Below are 24,746 nucleotides of genomic sequence, written 5' to 3'. Positions count from 1 at the left end.
AAGTGATTCACTTTCCACCAAAATTTACTGCTTTACATTTATCTGTGTTGAACTTCATTTGCCATCTTGGGTGAAAATACACCAAAAAACATCTATCTTTCTGGAGACACAAAAAATTCTGCAGATGCTGGAATCTGGAGCAATACCCAAAAAGTGCTGGAGGAACTCAGCAGGTCAGGCAGCATCTATGGAGGGAAATAAACAGTCAACATTTTGGGCTGTGACCCTTCCAGCACTTTTTGTGCATGCTGCCTGACCTGCTGAGTTCCTCCAGCACATGTGTATTGCTCTATCTTTCTGGAGATCCTTTTCTGGGAACCAGCAAAGAACACTGGTTCCTCTCAGGTAAACAGGCAAAGATGGGAGCTCAAGTTACAAAGTGTGGGCCTCTACATCAGTGAAGTTATGGTTTAAAGCTGATCACTGGATCTGCTCATAAGATTGCACCCTTTTTCACAATCTTAAAGGCACTGACTGGCATTAAGTGGCACTATCAGCAAGATTGAAAATACGTTTGCCTTCTTTAGAGGCCAAGAGCATTGAATAAATGAGGCATAACTGAAATTAAGAACATATATGAAAAAGATGGCTGTAAGGACATGTGTGTATGGAACTTAGCTATCATGAAATTCTAAACAGAAAGGAAATTGTAACAGAAAGTTTCCTTCAATAACACCACAAAGACTGCATATTATAAACGTCTCTTTCAGATAACTCTTGCAAAAAAGTTGATTGCTGGGCCTTTTAACTGAAATTGAGGGGAAATTATATTTATAATTGAAATGCATAAAGAGAAATTGTAAGTTATAAGCGAAAAAGACTCTCAGAATTTTCTCTCTTTGAAGAGAGCAGTTAAAGCCATGTAGCTACAGAATGATTTGCTCTTCTAGCTTAGTCAAATTAATTAACAATAATATAGTTATCTTCAGTTCAAACAGGCCACAAACAAATTGCTTCTAATTAAAACTAAATATTGGACAATGGCTTTGGAATTTGGAGAAGTATTAAATATTAAAGTATGAAACAAATTTACCAACAGAGGATTGATATAAAAATCGCCTTTGAAACTGTGATCTGAAGTATTACAACAGTGACAAATAACTTTTGTATCAATCACGCTGAAGTGTTACATCTGCTCTCAAAGGTAGTGAAATACTGCAATAATTCAGATGGAGACATATTACATCCTGATTAGTGAGCATCTTGGGAATCACAACAGTAAGCATTGTGGATTGTTCCATGAAAAAAAATTGCATTGTGCAACTTAAAAACTATATACTAAAACTAAAACTATAGATTCCAGCATCTTGGAAACAAATTCTATCCCTGAAGGCCAGTTTGTTTAATAATAATCAGGACCTAAGACAATAAAACTATAACAATGAAAGAACTCATTCCCTTTTTCAGAACTTCCCTCATCTTTAAAATGCCAATAAATATGTTTTGTTTTTAAACCAATCTACTTCAAATTGCCTTAAAGTGTAATTTATAAATAGTATGCAACTAGAGGACACCATTTACACTACTCACTGCAATGCTAGAATGAAATGGTTTTACTTTGAATCTATGTGCAATTTCAAACTTATACTGCACAGGTTTAGTATCAGCATGAAGCATTGGCATGCAAGCGTATTGTGTGAAAACCAATGCAGATAGAGTTGAATTTTCAGTCCTCAATAATTTATATGGCATTCTTCCCCAAATCCACCAAGCTGATGGATGGATAGGGGGTGTCCATCAATTTCAGTTTGATTAGTATGTTCCCCTCAAACACAAAATCATAAGAAGTACTTGGATATAATCATTTAAATTCCTCAATTTGACAAAATGTATAATCATTTGTGTCAAAAATGTGCATTCCGGTAGAATTTGGAGAACAATTTCAGTAAATAGTCTTTACAATACTGCAAAATATTTAATTATCAATTTCTGTTAAATTAATAATATATTAAAAATATCTTTAAACATCTCAATATGTATGTGGGCAATCAATTTGACATTTGATGAAAGGTCACTAACATGAATCATTAACCCTGTTTCTTTCATAATGATGCTGCCTAACCTGATGACTGTTTCCAGAACTTACTGTTTTTATTTTAGTCAACCTGAAGCCGTGTTATTGAAACAACACCCCTTGACCAAATGCAATTCTCAGTTTCTAATAATCTTGCCTGAAAATGCTATAAATATTTACTTACACCACTTCTCCATTGAAGACGCTTTCCTTTATTAAAGGCACCACAAATACACATAGTTATCCTATTTGAAATTCATGCCCCTGAATGTTTGTAAAGAGCTGTTCCTGGAGTTGAATGACAAAAAAACTGCAGATGCTAGAAACTTGAAATAAACACAGAAAATACTGGAAACACTCAGCAGGTTATAAGTCCCAAATCTAAACGCCAACACCTGATAATATCTACAGATTCAAATAAATTTAAATTAATTGAAATACATGTAAACCACATATATAGTGTATGTCTATATATTATATATATATATATATATATATATATATACACACACACACACACACACACACACACACACACACACACATATACACAAACGCACACACACACACTCTGTATATATACACAAGATCCCAAATTGATATCTGAACTATTCATCCTAACGTTAATCTTCTGCTACTTCAGATAACAAAGTACAGGGAGATTAATTTTACAACTGAAGTAAAAACATTAAGGAAAATGGATTTCCCAGATGTGTTATACAAAAGATTCAGAAGAAGAAGATTGTCTCATTTGAAATGTGGCACCAGAGAAAGTTGTTCAAAACCCCTTGGATGGCAGAGACAACCCATTATTAATTCTGGGCTGTGTCAGTAAACTCTATTTGCTCCCTTGAAGTCACAATGTTTAAGTTGTCATGAACATATTTGACAAGTGACATTTATCACAATAAATAAGTTGATCGTGAAACAAAAGGTGGTCGGGGGTATCAAGGAAGCTACTTACATATGTCGGCGTGAGTTTTAGGATGGAGTTGGTGATAGATCATCTCATCAGGAGCTGACATTGAAGCAACAGTACCTAAGAGTTAGAAGTTCAGTGTAATGTAACAGATTTGAACGCCAACTTACCCTTCACCTTAGAAGAACATGGATTATGCCCAGAAGATATTTTTAAAAATTCATGTCCTTAAACATTTCTAAAAGCACCATTAGACTTTCTATCATAATTCAAGTTATATATTCAGCAGACTCAAATGTCCACAAAACTTGGCCATAAGACCTAGGATAAATCCATTCTAGCCAATTCCTGCCCCATCAACCTTGTGCTAATTGTCAGAAAGGTGATGGCCTTTAACAGTGCTATCAAATGGCATTCAATAATACCACCCATAAGGTTGCCCATACTACCTGCTGCGGGAGTTCATGTCAGCTACCCTGATGGCAGTCTACATCCCACCCCAGATAAACATGAAGCCTGCACTCAATGAACTATACTCTATGGTCAACAGTCTTGAAACAGGATACCCTGAGGCCCTCTTCATCATTGCCAATTACTTCAACCAAGCCAAATTCAAGAGTGTGTCACCAAAATAGTACCAGCATGTCTCCTGTCCCACCAGGGGCCCAAACACCCTTGACCATTGCTAATACAACCATCAAAGATGCCTACCGAGTCACTTCCCACCCACACATTGGTAAATCAGACCACCTGGCTGTGCTCCTTCTCTCTGCATACAAACAGAATCTGAAATGGGAGGACCCAGTGCAGAAAGTCGTACAGTGCTGGTCTGAGGAAATAGATAAGCTTCTATGTGACTGCTTTGAGTCAGTAGACTAGTCCATGTTCAAAGACTCAGCTGAGTGTGTTGAGGACTGTGTACCGAAAAGGACAATCTGGGTGTTCCGAAACCAGAAACCATGGATGAACCAGGAGATCAACTCCCTACTGAAGTCCAGGATTGCAGCATTCGAATCAGGTGACCCTGCCCTTTACTAGAAATTGAGATACGACCTCCGTAAAGCTATCAGGGATGCCAAGAGACAATATCAGTCCAAAATCGAGTCACACAACAGCTGTCAGTTGTGGCGGAGCTTACATGCTCTAACTGGCTACAATGCAAAGTTGGGCAATATCGCCGACAACAATGCATCCCTTCCCAATGAGGTAAACGCATTCTATGCATGTTTTGAACAGAAGGAAATTGGAATATCACCACCCACCCCGACAGCCTCCAATGCACCTAAACCCATAGTCACCGTTGAGGACGTAAAACCAGTCTTCCAGAGAGTGAACTCGCAGAAGGCATCTGGCCTGGATGGTGTCCCTGGCCGTGTCCTTAGATCCTGAGCAGAGCAGCTGGCAGGGGTACCTGCAGACATTTTTAACCTCTCCCTGCTTCAATCTGAGGTTCCCACCTGCTTTAAGAAGACAATATCATCCTGTTTGGGGTGGGGGTGGGGATTTAGGTAATTAGGATCACCTAAACCCCATCCCCTTCCCCACAACCACCCCCCCCAACCATGCTTCTTCTCTTCTTCCCTTTCCTAGTCCTTTTTTCCTCTCTCTTCTTAGCTCTTACCCATCCCTGGTGGATCTGCTCTCCCCTCCCCCGCACCTACCTATCACTATCTCTTACCTGCATCTACCTGTCACCTCCCTGTGCCCACCCTGCCTCCCCTCTTTTGTCCACTTATCACTGCTCTGCTTTTCCCTCCTATATATTGGGCTTCCCCTTTCCTATCTTCAGTCCTGAAGAAGGGTCCTGACCCAAAACATTGACCATCTGCTTTTCTCCACGGATGCTGCCTGGCCTGCTGAGTTCCTCCAGCATCATCGTGTTTTTCCAACTTGATTCTGAATCTGATTCTGACCCAAGACAAATTAGTCCACTTGACTAGCATCATATTCACCACCATGTACATTCATTCCCTCAATCAACGGTATACCAAGATGTAGTGTAGAAACCTCCCCTGGATTCTTTGATTGCAATGCCAGAAGGGGCCCTGCTGTAATAAGTATGATGTTAAGTTGTTACAGAGGGGAAAGGTGGCTTACCATCAGCTCCTCATGGGCAATTAAGTATGGGCAATTAAATATTAGCCTTCGCAGTGACCATCACGTTCCATGTATATGTATGAAAAGGCAGAGACCAGCATTAGAATTAATGATTACCCATTCTAACTGACAGGATCATAGTTGATCTTTGTGCAACACAAGTCATTTGCAATATGTAACTGCATTATTTACTTGACCGAAAGTACTGAAGTAATTCCTACAACATATGTATTGTATACTACATAGAACAGGAAAAGTATTCAACCTTCATCATCTCAACTCCAAAAGCAAGATCACCTCAACCTCTACCATCAATTTACAGTACAAAACTTCAGATAACACTTTTATATGTGCATATTTGGAGACTAAGTTATCAATGAATTCTTCATTGTAGGAAATGAAAGCATGGGTCTTACACTAAACAAGCTCTACCAACCAACTCCTGCAGCACAATAACTCTCCCACAATCAAGATCCATGACCCGATTCCAAGAAAAATGAATCACCTTCCGTATCTCAGGAACCACCTCCAAGCAAAGGCTATGATGAAATTCACCACCACCTCCAACGCACAAGTACAGCCTCAGGACAACTGAAGAAAAGAGTGTTCTGAGACCAAGATCTAAAACCAAACTCATGGTCTACCAAGCAGTAATGGTCCTACCGTTCTGTATACATGGACTACATTCACATTTTTGGGATAAGACCATAAGACATAGGAGCAGAATTAGGCCATTCGGACCTTTGAGTCTGCTCCGCCAGTCGATCATGGCTGATTTATTTTTCCCTCTCAACTCCATTCTCCTGCCTTCTCCCCATAACCTTTGATGCCCTTACTAATCAAGAACCTATCAACCTCCGCTTTAAATATATCCGATGACTCAGCCTCCACAGCCATCTGTGGCAATGAATTCCACAAATTCACCACCCTCTGGCTGAAGAAATTCCTCCTCATTTCTGTTCTAAGGGGATGTCCTATTCTGAGACTGTGCCCTCTGGTCCTAGACTCTCCCACTACTGGAAACATCCTCTCCATGTCCACTCTATCCAGGCCTTTTAATATTCCGTAGGTTTCAATGAGATCCCCCTCATCCTTCTAACCATGAAACACTACTTATGCATTAACCCTTTCATTCCCAGGATCATTCTTATAAACCTCCTCCGGACTCTCTCCAATGCAGCACATCCTCCTTTAGATATGGGGCCAAAACTACTCTCAATACTCCAAATGTGGTCTGACCAATGCTTTATAAAGCCTCAGCATTATAATCTTTTATATTCTAGTCCTCTCGAAATGAGTGCTAACACTGCATTTGCCTTCCTTACTACCGCTCAACCTGCAAGTTAACCTTCAGAGAATCCTGCTCTAGGACTCCCAAGTCCCTTTGCACCTCTGATTTCTGAATTCACTCCCCATTTAGAAAATAGTCTACACCTTTATTCCTTCTACCAAAGTGCATGACGGTACGCTTCCCTGCACTGTATTCCATCTGCCACTTCTTTGCCATTCTCCCAACCTGTCCAAGTCCTTCTGCAGACTCCCTGCTTCCTCAACACTACCTGTCCCTCCGCCTATCTTTGTATTATCCACAAACTTGGCAACAAAGCCATCAATTCCATCATCCAGATCATTAACATATAATGTGAAAAGTAGTAGACCCAACACCAACCCCTGTGGAACACCACTAGTCACCGGCAGCTAACAAGAAAAGGCCCCCTTTATTCCCACTCTTTGCCTTCTGTCTGTCAGCCAATCTTCTATGCATGCTAGTACCTCTCCTGTAATACCAGGGGCTCCTATCTTGTTTAGCAGCCTCATGTGAGGCACCTTGTCAAAGGCCTTATGAAAATCCAAGTAAACAACATCCACCAACTCTCCTTTGTCTATCCTGCCTGTTACTTCCTCAAAGAATTCCAACAGATTTGTCAGGCAAGATCTCCCCTTGGGGTACCATGTTGACTTCAGCCTATTTTATCATGAGCTTCCAAGTACCCCAAAACCTCATCCTTAATAATGGACTCTAACATCTTACCAACCACTGAAGTCAGGCTAACTGGCCTGTAATTTCCTGTCTTTTGCCTCCCTCCCTTCTTAAAGAGTGGATTGACATTTGCGATCTTCCAGTCCTCTGGAACCATTCCTGACTCTAGTGACCCTTGAAAGATCACTACTAGTGCCTCCACAGTCTCTTCAGCTTCCTCTTTCAGAACCCTGGGGTGTAGTCCATCTGGTCCAGGTGATTTATCTGCCTTCAGACCTTTCAGTTTCCCAAGCACCTTCTCCTTAGTAATAGCAACTACACTCACTTCTGCCCCCTGACTCTCTCAGATCTGATCATAGAGCTTGATTGTGGGAGAGCTGTTGTGTAACAGGGGCTGGTTAGTAGTGCTTAGAGAAGGATTGCCAAAGCTGTCTCTTCAAAATCCTCCAAATGCACTAGCAGAATAGATACATAACCTCAATGTCCACTCCCTAGACAACATCCGCAGAACCAACGTTCTGTTCATGCTGAAACAGCATTGGTTGGCAGGCAGGCCACATCCTCCACATGCCTGACTTCAGACTCTGGAAACAAGCAACCTGCTCTGAGTTCCATCAGAATAAGAGAGAACAGATAAAGCACTTCATGGACTCTTTCAAATTCTCATTGAAAAAAATGTAATACTTTCATCAATTCAAGTGAATCCCTAGCCAGTGACCACTTAAAATGGAGGATATTCTAGGAAGGCACCAAATCCTTTTTTGTTTTTACAATGGGGGCACATAGCGATTGGTACAATGATCCACAATTGAAAATTTCACAGTTAATTTTTTTCGTGAAATATTATTAGAGTTACAAATACTTATTAGAATTTGTGCTGTTTGGAGATTAGCATTTCAAGAAACTTTTTTTAGGTTGAATAGTTTTATCACTTAGTCTATAAATAAATGTAGCAGTGTAGTGCAAGCTCCATTTCAGCATGTTCACAATCTGCTTCTTGACTAATTAAGTATTTTTAAGTGTTGCCACCAGTGTAACTTAAGGAAATGTGGAAACTAAAGTAAACAAATTCAAGTCCCACAAACAGATAACAGAACAGAAAATCTGACCTAGAAATGGGATAACATGTATTTTCAGGAGCAAGTAAGGCATAGAAGATCCAAAGGTCCAATATGGTATGCAAAGGTACTGGAAATGCACAACTCACCACATTAATTTGTGTTCTTCAAGAGTTATTCAGGACATTCCCAGTTCAGACACCTTTGTCAAACTGATTTGCAACTGACCACATGTCACCACACTATGACCAGTTTTCTCAAGCATAAAACTGTTCAATTCTTCCTGAAACCTCTTGATTCCATTCATTTTCCAACTAATCCCAGTGGAAGCAGTGAATTGAGCTTCAAATTCAAATCTACCACTGACCAACGTCACCTCCATCACTGCTGAAGCTGCTCTTTCCAGAAACAGTTCTTCTGCTTGTTCTGGCCATCCACCCAAAATCTATGATTCATAATTCCCAACTTGGCCATGGTACCATTTGTACTAAGCTCTCCTGGTCTTCTCTGATTGCTTATCATTCATCACATCGATCTTGAAATTCTTGTCCACCTCTACAAACCTCACCATGATCTCCTTCTTATTTCCCAAACCAGTAAAATATGGGATAAAATTAAAAGTGCTAAATAGGCAGCAGACTACACCTTGGTCATGATGTCCACTTACTGACACTCAGTTTCATGGATCATAAAGGAACAGAATAATGGAGAAGTACACTGGGCAGTGGACACTTTAGGACCCATTTAGTGCTGACAGTCAAAGACTAATTTTATTTGAAATTATTTGTACATGAACTGCAGAGGAAGAATACATGATACTTCAGAATACATGAGAGCATCCCAAGATGAAAGTTAAATTTCCTTACAGATTAAGGATAAAAACTACAATCATAGAATGTTACACGAAAAATGAGGCAGCAGCCATTTAACTTACTCCCATCCCTCTGTTTGCTCCACATATCTCTTATTTTCACTGTTAAAGGAATTTTCAATTTTGATTCTTCTGTTTGTGGCAAAGAAATCTAAATTCTAACCAGGCATCTGCGCGACTTTCTTTCCATGTTCCACCTTCTTTTGTGATTATTTTAAATGTGTGCCTCTTATCAAGTGCTGAAAATAATTCACTTTTTTAAAATCATCATGCCTTCATGATCTTGACCTTGACATTTACCCATTTAATCCTTCCACCTTTTGATTTTATTGCACTCATTCTGCCCCACCACCACAGTTCCACACCTACCTATCGCCATTTTCTCTGATCGCTATCTTCTTGAACAGATGTTCATTTCTAACATCTTCCAGTTCTGATGAAAATTGATCACCCTGACCTTTAATTCCCCTTTTCTTTCCACAGACACTGCCTGATCTGCTGAGTATATTTTTTTTAATTTTCATTTCAGATTTCCACCATTTAATATTTTGGCTTTGTGTTAAGTACTATTTCAGGAAGGGTTAACTCTTCACTTTTTATTTTCTGGAAGTATCCAAGGAAAGCAGAAAAGTTAAACCTTCTATGAATTGATCAACAAAATCCCATTTTATTCTACATTAGAAACCTGTAATTAGGAATATTTAATCAATGTTTAGAAAGTGAGCCTTTGATTGAATACATTTTTACATTACACAAATACAATGAAATATGTACGGTACACAGGAATAAGTAAGGATTATCTATAAAACAAGAAAAACAATTTGCATGGAACAAGTACATTATGAATTTTACTAGCAACTGACTATGCTCCAAAGTAACAGTTCCATTAACTGCGTCTGAAATCAAAGCAACTTATTTCTATCAAGTTTGTCAAACATCATTACATTATGTTCGTACACCAGAATTCTTTCAAAACCAGCCACGGCAAAACTTTCTGTTTGGCCGGTGGGGTCACCGCCTTAAATTAACCCTTATGTCATTCATTTCTTTCAAGACTTAAAACAAAGCCGTTACTAGTAATGATGGAGTGGCAGCTGTGAAGGAGGAGGTATTCACAAACTTATCATGTTGTTTCATTGATAAAACGTAACCAATTTCTTTTGAGATTTCTACAGATTAAAAATTGTTCACGACTGCTGAAGTTTTCTCCAAGATTTTGAAATTTCTGAGTTTGGGAAAGAGACAACTGCCAGAACACTGACACAATTTTTGAAGGAATTGAACTCACAGCCATTTTCCTCCAACAGAAAATGGCTAACACGCAGATTTTGGGTCAGTATTTTTTCTTATTGAAAAACATGTTACCTGGTGGACAACAGCACAACAAAAACTTATGAGCAACATATTTTGTCAATCACTCGGGTTTAAATTGCCACATTCTTTCCTGCCTTTAAGGCCGATCCACCATTTTATTTAAAGAACACATGTTTTTAAATGCATTCACAGAATGTCAAAGATAACAATGGATCATTATTCCAGTACAGCATTAAAACATTCTTTTCCTACCTAAACAAACTCAAACAAACAAACAGATTTAAAAGGGATTTGATATGTGCATTAAAAATCAGATATAACTATAAATATTCCCAGATAGCAGCATGTTTTTCTAACAAAGTGTGGCTTTCAGATCAAGGGAATGTTTCTTATGAAAGCAATTAAAGAGTCAAAGTCTTCATGTCACAAAAAATAATTGCTCCATACATCTGCCACTGCTCAAAATTGCATGTCACCAACATTTCAGTGGGTTTCATTGTAAAATATAATAAAAATTAATTATATTGGGTCCTGCATAACTATTTCTCTGATAGTGAACAATTCCAAACTATGGAAATCTAGAAACATGACAAGTCTTATCAGCATGCATATAGGGAAAAGGTAAAGTTTTGACTATCATCTTTCCAGAAGATTCTGCATACTCTCTACATTATCTGCTTTCACCACAGAACTTTGACATTTGCTGTTTTATATCCCTCTTTCATAAACTGATACTTCCATTGTACTGTTGACTGTTTATTCTAAGATTTAGGACATCTTTTCTGGACCATAATTCAAATGCTAAACATGAGACTTTATCTGCCCACATGAGAATTTTGTTTACAATGTTCACTTTGAGTCATTTTTGCGAAGGTTCAATGCATTTTCATTATTTCCACAATATGGATTTCTTTGATCAAATAGGGGGAACAGATTTTACTAATTCAGATCTCAGTTAACCTACTCTTGTGCATAAGCAGTAATTCTGATTTTTATTCCAATGCTTGCTTATTGACCTTCATCCACACTTTCTGTAACTTCAGGGAAGACACTTTCCTTGACCAGTACGGCTCAAGGAAGAAACTCAATGAAAAATCAAAGCTCCATGCTGGTATTCCAAATCACCACCCTCCTGTTCTGAGAATCAGCTTGTCTTTGTAATGGGAGACAATTGGTTTTAAAAGTTATTAAAGCAAGCATTCTTTATGCTCAGAATTCAATTTGAAAAAAATTGAAACTAAACAGAGTTTTAAACCATGCCTTTGAATTTATTTTTAATATATGTGGTTTTGATTCCTCAGAATACTTGTAATCCACTTTCAGTATTAAAGAAATTTTAGAAACAAAACTAGCTTACTTTCAGATGAAAACTAATTATGTATTTATATTTAAAATGTATCTTCAAACTTTGGAATGATCAATACCAATCGTGTTTTCAGAAATTGATACTATATGGAAATTATAATATAGAAGCAGAGAGTTCATCCAACACCTCTCTTTCACAGAAAGGCAGTTCAAATGTAGACAGTCCTACTTCCAATGTTAAATAACTTCAATGTCCCTTTCCTCACTTTCCACCATAACCACCCAGTTTATATGTTGAGAAGCTGACAATATACACTTTACACTTAATATAGAGTATGCATTTCAGAAACAGAGCAAGACAATTGTTTAACTTGATTACAGTCCTATATCTCTCATGTTTAAATTTATATCATTTTACCTTTTTTCCAGGCCACTCGAGTACAAGAAATCATCTGGTTTCTTTTTTTTAATTCAGATGCAGGTATCATTTGAAAATCTCGCACTTAATCCAAATCCCTAATGACCTCTCAGAAATGACAGTAAATCATCTTCTTGAGGTGAAGGTCCTCCCACTGACCCGTTAGGTGGGGAGTCCAGGAATTTGTGCCTATGATGATGAAGGTTAAAAATATATTTAACAAAGAACATGGAACAAGAATAGGTCCATCAGCCCAACATGTCCGCACCGACCACAATGCCAGTCTAAACTAATTCCATCTGCTGCACATGGTTGTATAGCTCTATTCCTGCTTGTTCATGTGTCTGTCTAAATGCCACTTAAACATTGCTATTGTATCTACTTCAACCTCCTCCCCTGGTAGCATGTTCCAGGCACCTACCATGCTCTGTGTAAAAGACTTCCCTCGTTCTTCTCCTTTAAACTTTCCCCCTGTGCCCTCCAGTATTTTCTTCTGGATGAGCCCACCATGAAGAACATTGTCATATGCTTTACTAAAATCCATGTACTAACATCTATTGCCCTACCTTTATCGGTCATCTTTGTTGCTTTCTCAGAAAACTCAATCATAATGTGTGGGACTTGCAGAATAATTTACAGGTGCCACCATTCCCATAAGCCTGCTGTCCTTGTCATTATAGTTGATAGATGTTGTGGACTAGTGAGTTATATTTAAAGAAGCCTTAGTGAGTTGCAACAATGCATCTTGTAATGGTACTCATGCAGTCATGTTGTTCCAGTTGTGGAGGGAACGAACCCTTAGCGTGGTCATTGAGGTGCTTTGTCCTGGATGGCACCTTGTTTCTTAAGTGTAGCAGTTACAATCTTCAAGTGAAGTGTCCTCTGACCTGCTCTTATAGCCAAGTGTCTGATGGTACTCACGATAAGTTTCTGGTCAACACCATGATGTTGCTGCTGCCAATAAGGTGAGTTGTCTAGACTCACTCTTGCTCTGACTGGTCAATGCCCAACTTTTGTGTGGTGTGAATACATATTGCCACTTATCAATCCATGCCTGAATATTGCTCAGGCCCTGCTGCATGGAGACGTGGTTTGTTTTAATGTAGTCGACTCTTATGTTTCTACTCAGTTGAACAGAAAATAGGGATTAGCAATAAATACTAGCACTGCTGTCCACATGAATAAATAAATAGTTCTAAGGAGCCGTCAATGGAATTGAATAAAATACAATTAACAGCTCCACTTCTGACATAATTACTAACAAAAGTGTTTGGGCTTAGGAACCTCCTCTGTGGAACTTCTGCAGAGGTGTCCTGGAGCTAAGAAGATTGGCCTCCAACTATACATGACTTCAACCAGGGGTACATTTACCCCTTAATTTTCACTGATTTCAATTTCACTGGGATTTCCGTGTTGTAATGGATCATCTCATCTCACCTGTGGAGTTCAAATCCTTTGTCCACATTTAGCCCATATCTATAATAAAGTCTAGTGCCGAGAGTGCCAGGCAGAATCTAATCTCAGGTTCAGTAAGTACATTATTAATAAGCGCCACCTTCTATCGCTTTGTTGATAGTTATTGGATTGGATTTATCCTGCATCCCGTGGACTGGATATACATGGGCAATTTTCCACATTGTTGGAGATTTGGCGACATTGTGGCTGTACTCCACAGCTTAGATAAAGATGTCTACCTCTGAAATGAATGTCTTCAGCACTACAGAAAACAAGCTTTAAGGACCCATAGCCTTCATATACCATTTGCATTCAGCCATTTCTTAAAATCACATGGAGTGTATCAGATCAGCTAAAGACTGACTTTGGCACTTCAAGAAATGGTCAGGGTGGATCAACCACTTTGCACTTCTGGCTGAAGGTATCTGCAAATGTTTCATCGTTGCCTTTTTCTATCATTTCCTGCTGTCAGTGAGAGTTGTGGATGGGGATCTTCAAGAGACCTCCTCTTGACATTCATTAGCTATTTAATTGTCAACTACTGTTGATGTGGCAGGACTATAGATCTTTTATCTGATCTGTTGGTTGTGCAATTGCCTCACCCTATTCTACAGCAAGCTACTTTCACTTTTTTAGTATGCAGTAGTCTTTTGAGGTAACATTTCATTTTTCTGGTATGCCTGATAGTCAAACCTCCTTGGGGATGTATATTTTTGAACTGGTAGATCAGCTCTGAATCTATTTCAATTAACAGGATGGTAATGCAACACTACGAAGATCTTCAGTGTGAAAATGAGACCATCTCCACAAGGACTGTCCTGTGGTTATTCCTCCTAATACAGTCATGGACAGAAATATCTGCTCCAAGTAGCTGCTGAGGACAAGATTCAATGGTTCTTTCACCACCTGCAGCTAGATCCTGCAGTGTTCAACAAGTTTGGGCAGCAAACCACTCTGCGATGGAGTCCCCGATCCAGAGTGTATTCTTTGAAATTGCTACTCTCATTGCTTCCTGCTGAGGAAGGATGGTTGGTGGCATCAGCAGGATACCTCTTGCCCATATTTGAACTATGCAAGGAAACTTCATGGGGTCTGGATTTGTTGTTGAGGACTCCCAGACTCTGTTCATCCTAACCACATACTGCAGCCTCTGGGGAGACAGGACATTTCCAGAGACAGCAGTTTAGGAGTCCAGGATGTTGGATGATTAGTATAATTTTGCGAGTATGTCTAGTTTCTCTCTTGACCAGTCTGTTCGACAGTTCCAAGTCAAGCTTGTCCCCATGTGTTTTTGAGGATGACTTATCAGGATTGACTGAGCAGGGTAAGACTTCATCATGTCCAGAAACAGGATTATAGTTTGATGCCATGTGGTCCATCCAGATTTATTCTTGAGGTTTTTTTTTAACCATTGAATGGCCTCCTTTTCTGAATTTATTCCATTCAGTACAACACAATGACAAGATCTTCAGTGTGAAAATAGGATCTTCTCTCCATAAGTGATATTGTCATTCATTCCATTACAGTTATGTTCATATGCATCTGCTACAGGTACATTGCTGACAATAAGCATTAAAAAGATGTTTCCTTCACATTAGTTATTTCACCACCTGTAGCTTTCACTACAACGTGCATTTTCTTCTCCAAAGCCACCAGTTAATACAACAGTTAACCATCTTCACTCAATATAATTTGAAAGTGTAAAATATAAAAACAATTGGCGATAATAACATTGAGTTAATTTGTATCCTCCATGTCAGAATACAGAGGGGGTGGATTTGAACAATCCCTCAAAAATTACAATGAATTAGTCCAATACAAGTATTCTGCATTGCTTTTGTAATTGGTCTAGTTTTTCTTCTTATTGTTAAAGAATTATATCTCCCACCTTATACTACAGACAAAAATTCAGTTAGGGCATCAAGCCATTCTTTTTTGAGAAAATTGTTAGTCTAGAGTCACATATTGGTCAGACCAATGAAGGACTGCATATTTCTCTTTTGGAAGAACAATAGCAACCAAATGGGGTTTTATGACAATCTGGTAATTTTGTGGTCACCTTGAATGATACCAGATCTTTATCCCAAATTATTTAATTCATTACATTTCGTACCTGTTGCACTGGGATTTGATCTTATAACTTCAGTTCATTAGTTTAGGCCCAATATACCTCACTTAACTTATTATTTCTTACACTGCTTTTAACCAATCATCATTCACCACTTACCCAGTATTCTTTTCTTTTGTAAATACTACTGGAAGGTCCTCAATTCCCATCCTCATGAATTTCCACTCATTCTCAGTTCATTATCCTTTCCCTTCAGACGTCCAAACAATTCTTTTTCAGTATTACGTTACTGTTTCATTTTAATAACTTTTGAGCTTCTCTCTCCCTTCTTCTGTCTTGCCTTCCTCATTTTTCATAAGCTTTGTTTCTTTTCTCTTGATTTTAGTCAGACCTTAAAGTTTCAGAATCCTGTGAATAAGAGTCCTGTTTTTTGATTTATTTTGCAATATTCCAGTCCTTGAAAGAAATCCCATTGCTGATTTACTCTACCATATGTTAATTTATCTTTCTTCCTCACTTCAACAATCTGCCTCTTCTAATATGATTTCCATTGTTTTTGAATTAACTTCTATTATTTTCTACTTGGACCTTGAACATTATAGTAATTACGGTATAGTAATTAACCCAAAGATAATTCTATTTGAGTATCTTTCAATCTATTTCATTACTTTTAAATAAATGTAGCAATGTATATAATTTTAAAGGGCCATAAACATACTACTCATGGAAAGATGTTTGCATGTATATTATGAACTTAATTCATTTTTTCTATGTATTTCTTCTCCATCCCAATCAATGACCAGAAAATCAAATACTCTGGATTAACAACTGAAATTCCCACCTATGCCTCTCATCTGGTCCTTTCAATATTATTTCAATTTGAGAGGCTGAGATTCATCCATTAATGTAGGAAGCCTTTACATTTGATTTCTAACCACACTATTTTCTGTGCATGTAAATCTTCACTACGACATGCATTTCTTCTTCACCAAAGCCACCAGTTACTACAACAATTAACTATTTTCAGTCAGTATCATTTGAAAGTGTAAAATATACAAACGATTGGCAATAATGACATTGAGTTAGTTTGTATCCTCCATGTCAGAATACAGAGGGGGTGGATTTGAACAATCCCTCAAAAATTACAACTAATTAGTCCAATACAAGTATTCTGCATTGCTTTTGTAATTGTTCAAGTTTTTCTTCTTGTTATTGAAGAATTATATCTCCCATCTTATACTACAGACAAAAATTGAACAGCATTAAAAATGTTATAAACATAAATGGATGAAATATGCCAAAAAGGTGTTTCTGGAAAGTATTTCAATGTTCTGGAACAACTTTTTTTAAGACCAATTCATATCTTTTCAAACTGTTTAAGAATTAGTTCTGTTTTTACAGAGTAAGGGTCACAAGTTTGACATTAGAAATATTTGAAACAGTTACAAACCAAAAAAATATGTACCATGATCACTACAAATCTACATCAATATTCTGGAATATATTTTTAGAAACAACTGCTTATTCAGCTTGTTTTGAAATTGTATGTGCAAACATTTCCCTTTTACAGTAAGGGCATAAAAACAGGATCTGCAGTGGATTTTTGATTTTGTTATGAAACAATATTACCAAAAACAATTAATAACCACTTTTAGTTAAAAATAATCTGCCACAGTTTTCAACAATAGGGAGAAAGGTTAGAAACTAAACAACCAAATCTTCCAGACATTATGAAATATAAGTACAATGAAAAGCTGAAGCATTTATGACTAAAACTCAAAATCTTACAGAATAAAGATACAACTAGCTGCATAAATAATTCATCAGATTTAAAGCTATTTTACGAGATTCTTGTTCATTATTTTTCAGAGCTTCTTAAGTATTTGATTAAAATTGTTTGGAATAGATATGCATGCTAAAATTCACCAGTATTTTAACTAAGTTTAATTGTGAGAGACTGAAGACCTGTTTGTTGGCTGCAAGCAATGAATATTTAAATCAGGAATAAATTCTTCAATTATAAATTTTACAATAAATGCATACAAAATAAAAATCCAAGCAATTAGCATTATGACACTGAACTTTGCATTTTTAATCTCAAAGTATTCAGCACCCCTCAAAAATGCATAGTTACTTCGTCCAATACATTAAAAAAATTCTTGTGTTCTTGTTCTATTCATGGAAGAATTTTGTTATGAAAGAAATGTTCCAGTTGTCCATTTGCTATCAATTCTTAAGAATACACTTTGGTTAGAATAATCAATTAAATCAATTGATACAATGTATCATCCAGTTTACAAGCTGAAGAATTAAACGATTACATTTCTTAACTATTACATATCTTAACGGAAAGCCGGTCTTTATCATTCTAGTGGAACATGTAAAATATTAAAAGCCACGTGTGTGAAACTGTTAGTAGTTTGTTATTAAAGAAAGGTACGTGCTACAAGTTACCGAGGTACCGCAAGTTAAAGTTAATTTTGCATGTTTTCATCTAGTAAAGCCACGGAAACGTCATTTCTTGTCTGTGACGAGCGTCTGCAAACTGGGCAAAGATTCCTTAACGTGGCTACTACTTTTCCACTCAAAACAATATTACTGTCCTTGCTACCATAATGTACTTGACTCAAATCTCAGCTTTCAACTGAAAAGCATATTTAATGCATTATAATGAATATGGATTGCCTGGTCATCTGACTTCCCTCGAGACTCTGCTACTGGAGATATTATTTATACAATATGCTGCTGCCACCTAACTGAGATTTTGACTAACCCATGCCTGAATGTTGTTACACCACCACCCATTATTCAAAATGCTATAAGTAACATATTACAAAGGTAGCATGAATGGATGATCTCTTAGACTATGGTGCTCTTCACACAAAGACCAAGACGAAAATAAACTCGGATCGAAACAATGTGAATCAAACAGGAACGTTTCAGCTTCTGAATGGCATTCGCTTGAGAGCGAAAAAGAAATCGATTGTACATAAAGGAATAATACTCAACTGCACGCGAGTTATACTGCTTTTATTTGGTTGTACAATGTATCAGATAAGTGTAGTGACCGTCTTCTCTCTGTAACCATTCTATGCGATACAATAAAACTAACTGAAAGAGCAGCACGGAAATGGGTTTGTAACAAAGGACCCAGTGCTGGCGAGCTGAATTGTCAAAAACTACAGATGAAGGTCTGCAACAAAGTGTCACTCGGCATTGAAACCGTCGGAATGGTTCAAAAGCGGAGTTTTAACCGCATTTAAAAGGTGCGATCCAAAAACCAAATGCAGACTGGGGGTGGGGGGGGGATAAGCCCTGACATTAAAAAGCCAAGTCAGCAGAAATCCAATTGCAATTAGGAAAGCAAAACAAATGCTATTTATTTTCCTCAAGAAACTTACTCGGTGTGAATACGGTGCTGCAGACTGCGCCTTGCGGGGTGTTTGCGCGCTGCCGATGCCGCGATCTCCGGCGTGCGCTGGCGACACGGTGAAGGGAACTCGGCTTGAGATCGGGTCGCGATTCCAGACACCAGGCGTGACTTTTCGCGGGACTCGAAACTCTCCCACCGAAACTGCGCCTACATTTACCGCCTCTCCACGTGCAAATCCTTCTCTCAGATGGCGTGGGGGTCGACCCAACCCCGCCTTAAAATAGTTTTGAATTAATTTCCGCCGGTTGAGGGTTCCGCTTTTGTTTTTTCTTTTCTTTGCGTGAGAGAACGTGGCTGGGTCTGCGTGTGTCGAATGTGCAGGCTGTGAGCTGCAGGTAGCACCGCCCCCACCCTTGGTGGAAGGGAAAGGACAGAGAGAGAGGCAGTGGGGAGAAGATGCATAAGTTGCACTTCAGCGGAGAGTCAATGTCGGAGGCTTTGTCCAGCGACATCCAGACACTTAATAAACTCTCCAACCAGGTAATTGTTGTGAATGCAAGTCCGTTTATCTTCAGCGGTGCTTAAAGAATGTGAGTGTTTGAAAGGCGAGAGGAAGAGGGACGGAGGCTTCAGGTCCTGTCAGGTGTGAGTTGTTTATGCAGAGCTGTGTGCCTCGGGATGGTAGGATGACCAGAGGCCGCCGGTGGAAGCCCGTTTCAGCACAGGAAGATGATAGGGGCAAGAAATCTGAGCTCAAAACACAAAATATTAGAAAAGCCTAGTAGGCCAATCAGCCCCAATATCCAGACAACGTACACCAAAGTTCTGGGTGGATAGCCTCCATCGCAGTTGAGAACACAGAACTAATTTAGATCACAAAGGCAATTTTTAAGCTTGCGTTATAGTTCCCTGGAAAGAGTTGATTATGAATCTTAACACAAGGGCTATTATCAGCTTGAATGTTTCTAAACTAACTCAACTGTGCATAAGTGTGCTTTTTAAAACAAATGTAACAGTGTATTTCACTTTCTCCAGTAGAAACTTACTTGCTAATGTTTCCAATGCACTTCTTCAGTTTCACTCTGCTCCATTCACCTCCTTAATCCCCAGTTTTATGGTTAAAATCTCTATTCTTGGATACCTCTTTAAGATTACTTTTTTTGTGAAGGACTTCCCAGTGTATGGTGCGGCCTAGAGAACATCTGTCCAAAAATGTAAAGCACAATGTCAGTTACATACAGGAAGAAAATAACAATTTAATCATCTGAAGAACATTTCTTCAACAAAGGCAGCATTGCAGTAATACAGAATTATGTCTGATCCAGGGAGCTCATAAGCCTACCATACAGATAATTGAATTTGAACATTTGTGACATAAGGAGAAATACTTAATACCTTTATCCTATTATTAAAACATTAGAACATAAAGACAAACACATTCAATTAATCTAGCATGAGAGTAACAGGTTTGCTGAATAAATACTGTATATGCAAACAGTCATCTCTGTATGCAGGTGGGGTTACAGATGAAGCTACCCTCACTGCTTGTGAAATACCAGAAACTTGGATCAATAAAGTTGCTCACAGCCTTTGCTATTACACAATCTTCATTCACTGTTGCAGCAAGTTTGTGTTGTAGCTCTTCGTGTGTGTGCGTGTTTAAAAGATGTCAGAGTTTATCCAGTCTCCTGTGTACTAATATAACCATTTAGCCAGTAGTGTTAACTATTCACAATATCTATCAATGATCTGGATGAGGGACTTAATGTAACATCTAAATTTGCACATGACATAAATCGGGGGCAGTGCATGGAGAGGATTTGTGAGGAGGATGTGATTAGGTGAACAGGCAAATGCATGACAGATGGAGTATAACATGGATATACTCGAGGTTATCTACTTTTGTTCAAAAAACTGAAGGCAGATCATTATCTGCATGGTGCTAGGTTAGAGGAAAGGGAAGGGCAATAGGACACGAGATCCCTGAGAAGTTGCTGAAAGGAAGTGGTCGAGTGCAGCAAGCAGTTTGGAATCCAAATGGCACGTTGTCCTTCAGTGCAAGAAGCTTGAAGTACAGCGGCAATGATGCTTTGCTGCAGCTGTACAGGGCCCTGTTGAGATCTTATCTGCTGTTCTTTATGTCGTTTTGGTATCCTGACCTGAGAAGTATGTTCTTGCCATGCAGAGGGAGCAATAAAAGTTCACTCAGCTGATTCCTGGGATGGCAAGACTGGCATATGAGGAAAGAGTGGGTTAGTTAGGCCTATATTCAGTCAATGAGAATGAAAGGGAACATGGAATCCTATAAAATTCTAACAAGACTGGACAAACTAGATATAGGAAGGATGTTGCTGATGGATAAAGAGTCCAGAGCCTGGGGTCACAGCCCCAGAATGTGGGGTATGTCAGTTAGAACTGAGATCAGGAGAAAACTCTTACCCTGAGGTTGATGAACCTGTGGAATGCTCTAGCATAGAAGGCATTGAGGGCTAAGTCATTAAATGTATTCAAGAAGAAGGTGGATATATTTCTTAATGTGAAGGGATGCAGTGAGAAGGTGGGAACAAGGCATTGACCAAGATGATCAGCCATGATTGTGTTGAATACTGGAGTGGGCCCAAAGAAACAAATGGCCTACTGTTTCCTGTTTCTATGATTATAGGTAACACCCTATTTGGGTTGTGGTTCCATGAACATATTCAGACAGCTCTTAAATCATATTTATGCACATAATGAATATGAATTAGCAAGTTATATATGGTGTTCAGGGAAATGCATTGGTCACTTAGGGATCAGAGGAATGTTGGTGGTTACATTGTTGTTAATAACCAGTTGCTGATCAGGATACCATCATTTTGCTTGGTATTATGTCATATTAGTTGACAAGATGTTTCAATCTTCAAGTTCACAAACTGGTTAGTATTTTTACTATCAGCATTTTTTTATGCCCATGGTGCACTAACTATTCTTGTATAACTGTGGGAGTCACCGGTCTTTTCAGCATTTTGTCCACTTTGCCTGATTTTTTTTCCTTCTGTTCGAACTGGAAAAATAATATTTCAGGAGAAATTCACATTGGTCCCCAGTGTGTTTGTAAACAAACATATAAATTAAAAGCATGATTATTCCACTCTGCCCCTGAAGGCTACAATGCCATTAAAAAGATCTGATTGTAGCGTTAACTTTCCATTCCTATCTGCCCATGGTAACTTTCATCCTCTTGCTTATCAAGTATCTATCTGGCTCAAATATATTCAAAGACTCCCTGTCTGCTACTCTTTGAGACAGAGAGTTCCAAAGACTCTCAACCCTCAGAAAAGATTTTGCCTCATCTCAATCTTAAATAGGCAACTGCATATTTTTAAACAAGGTCCCCCTGTTCTGGATTCTCCCACAAGAGGAAATATTCTCTCTTTTTCCACCCTCTCGAACCCCTCAGGATTTTTGATGTTTCAGTCTTGTTATCTTTAGCACTTTTAAAGACCAGCCATTACAAACCTAACCGGCCCAACCTTTCCCTGGAAGGCAACACACACATTCCAAGTATTAGCTATCCCTTCCCATCTTGGTCGTAATCTAAGCTCCTGTTATAGAAACAGTGAAAAAGGATGAAGTAAAGAAACAATATGTGCAGTCATCGTGATTATGAAGGTAGTTGGAGTGGAGCAAACTTTTCCTTTGAATTAATGGCATTAGAATTTAAATTTTATCAAGTTATTTACATCAATCGTGACTTAAGACTAACTTGAATATTTGTACTGTATTGTCATTTATACGAATGAAGGACTGTTTTTTTTTGTAGCAATTTTCAGCGTTAACAGAAATAATCTTCCGCTTTGTTACAGAACCCACAGAGGTAAGAAAAGTAGCAAAATTTAATAGTACTACAAAGTGTAGGTGGTGTTCAAAGGGTGACATTCTCTAACTGGAAATTTCGAGCTGGTTCAGTTCCTGGTGTGGTTAGTTCGATAAATTGAACTGAAATCCTACCACATTTGCTACCAGAAAAATTAAACACTTCAAGTTAACATAGCTTAACTGTTCATAGGTGTTATTAATGAATAAAAACTCACTGTGTTTGTGTGGCATTTTTTTTAGTAATCCAGTTTAAAAAGTGCTAAACATTATTCTTGCTAATAATAACAATTATTTCTAGCCTTGTATCTTCAGCAATGTGAATTTTTGCATTCCAGTTCTTTTATTCTTGTTAAGGGTTTGCATATCTCTGTCATCTCCACAGTGTTGTTTTGCTTCTCACTTCTTCAAAATTCCCAGCCTATGTCTATGCATTACATACCAAGCTCAACCAAGGGGGTATCCAGGGGAAGCCACACCAAGCCCTTTGTTGCTAAGAATCAAGCACTAAAAGTTGAACAAGAATAGACTAGGATTATCTTCTTTATAATGAATATTCTTCCATTCTGGTTTTTTCAGCCTCTGCTTTTGGGTCCTCCAAACAATAAGTTCACAGTACCAGATAAGACTGAAAATGTAACATGATCACATTGTTGTATGACTTGTTATTACACCACCTTCATTAAGACTCTTTACCATGATGAGAACATGTTAAACTTTAAAGCTGTTAATTCTGCTTGGAATTTTAAAAATGTATTTAAACTAACTCTTATCTTTTTTTTCCTAATTTTCAGTCAGTACGATTATTAAGCGAGCTCAGTGAGTTCGCCTCACAGAATGGAATGAGTTCAGGCCCATTGAAAAACATTGTGAAAAGTGTGCTGTTGATTCCTAATGGTGAGGGAATGTTTGCATGCTATCAGGTGTACTGTTACTATTCGGCTTTTTAATCCTTTTTCTTAAGAAAGTTTCCGTTATCACTGGTATAAAGTTTTACATATCATTTCAGTTTTGTGCAAATTTTGTTTCTAGTTTAGGTAATTAGAAATACTGGCCTCGCCAACAAACATCATCTCTGTCCTTCATGACTACTGCCTATGATTACTGGTCAATCAGTACCATGTCTTGAGGCATTATGATCAGCTAAATGAACTAAATAATGTAATCTTTCTTGTGTGATCATTTATGGCTCTCTAATCTTATATAGGGCATTTTCATTTACAATATATTGAGCAAAACTCAGCTGCAAAACCTCAATGTTTTATTTTAGAATGAACAGACGGAATATGTCCTTCAGCAGGATAAAAATGCATCTCATAAAAGTATAGTCTCAGTGTTAGTGTATTGTTGAAACATGACATTTGTTCTCATTCTGGATTATATCCCTTTATTTATTTATTTGTTGAGCTAGAAATAAAGAAAGGTATGTTCTGGTACTTTTAACTCACTTGCAGATAATTCTTAACTTAAACACTTGAATCTGAGTCATGTGAAAATTAAATGGAACATAGATTTAACCGTCATGTGTGGTTGCAGAGTCTCTACACTATTATATGAGCCAGAGACAAAAGCTTGCTTTAGCCATGAAACTAAGTTGGATAAGGACAGAGGAAAAAGATGTAAAATATTTTGAAAATGTTTAGAACAAATTTTATATATACATATATATAACTCTATCTGGAAACTGTACATAATTAGAATTAAAATCTGTTCATCTTTCCTACAGGTGCCTTGAAAAGAAATTTGACAGCTGAACATGTCAAAGCTGATTTCATTACTCTGGGTATGTTGCATTGGAATAGTACTAAATGCCTTCAATAAAATATCCTCCCAAATATTAATATGTGCTATCTTTTCTTAATTATAAAGGACTAAGTGAGGAGAAGGCTGGATGCTTTGCAGATCAGGTAGATATTTTTTCACCACTTACGAATATTATGGAAATGTCGTAGGCACATGATGGTTTTAATCATGTTTTAAGGCTTGTTTTGCTTTGGTATCACCATTCAAGGACTGGA

At 38.0% G+C, this 24,746-nt stretch overlaps 2 protein-coding genes across 5 annotated transcripts in view; one reads left to right on the top strand and one right to left on the bottom strand.

Moving 5' to 3' along the window:
- The window catches only part of LOC127578688 (DNA (cytosine-5)-methyltransferase 3A-like), a 229,557-nt gene extending 210,488 nt beyond the window's left edge, over window positions 1-19,069 (bottom strand). The window contains exon 1 of the mRNA XM_052030967.1: window positions 18,902-19,069. The gene's annotated coding sequence lies outside the window, so the exon portion shown is untranslated. The remainder of the gene's footprint in view (window positions 1-18,901) is intronic.
- Window positions 19,070-19,229: 160 nt separating this feature from the next.
- commd7 (COMM domain containing 7) overlaps window positions 19,230-24,746 on the top strand; it is a 32,652-nt gene continuing 27,135 nt past the window's right edge. For 2 of the 4 annotated variants that reach the window (XR_007957624.1, XM_052031648.1), the window contains exons 1-5: window positions 19,256-19,413; window positions 22,676-22,729; window positions 23,523-23,625; window positions 24,455-24,511; window positions 24,598-24,635. Coding sequence is in view for 2 of the 4 variants with exons in the window: in XM_052031648.1 (XP_051887608.1) it covers window positions 19,330-19,413; window positions 22,676-22,729; window positions 23,523-23,625; window positions 24,455-24,511; window positions 24,598-24,635 (336 nt within the window). In the remaining 2 variants the exon portion in view is untranslated. Of the gene's footprint in view, window positions 19,414-22,675; window positions 22,730-23,522; window positions 23,626-24,454; window positions 24,512-24,597; window positions 24,636-24,746 lie in introns of all 4 variants that reach the window. The other 2 variants (XM_052031647.1, XR_007957625.1) reach the window with 2 other exon arrangements.

The sequence above is a fragment of the Pristis pectinata genome, chromosome 16 (genome assembly GCF_009764475.1).
Source record: "Pristis pectinata isolate sPriPec2 chromosome 16, sPriPec2.1.pri, whole genome shotgun sequence".
Taxonomy (NCBI): Eukaryota; Metazoa; Chordata; class Chondrichthyes; order Rhinopristiformes; family Pristidae; genus Pristis; species Pristis pectinata.
Note: the sequence above shows the minus strand (reverse complement) of the source record. Positions and strands in the feature narration are given on the sequence as shown.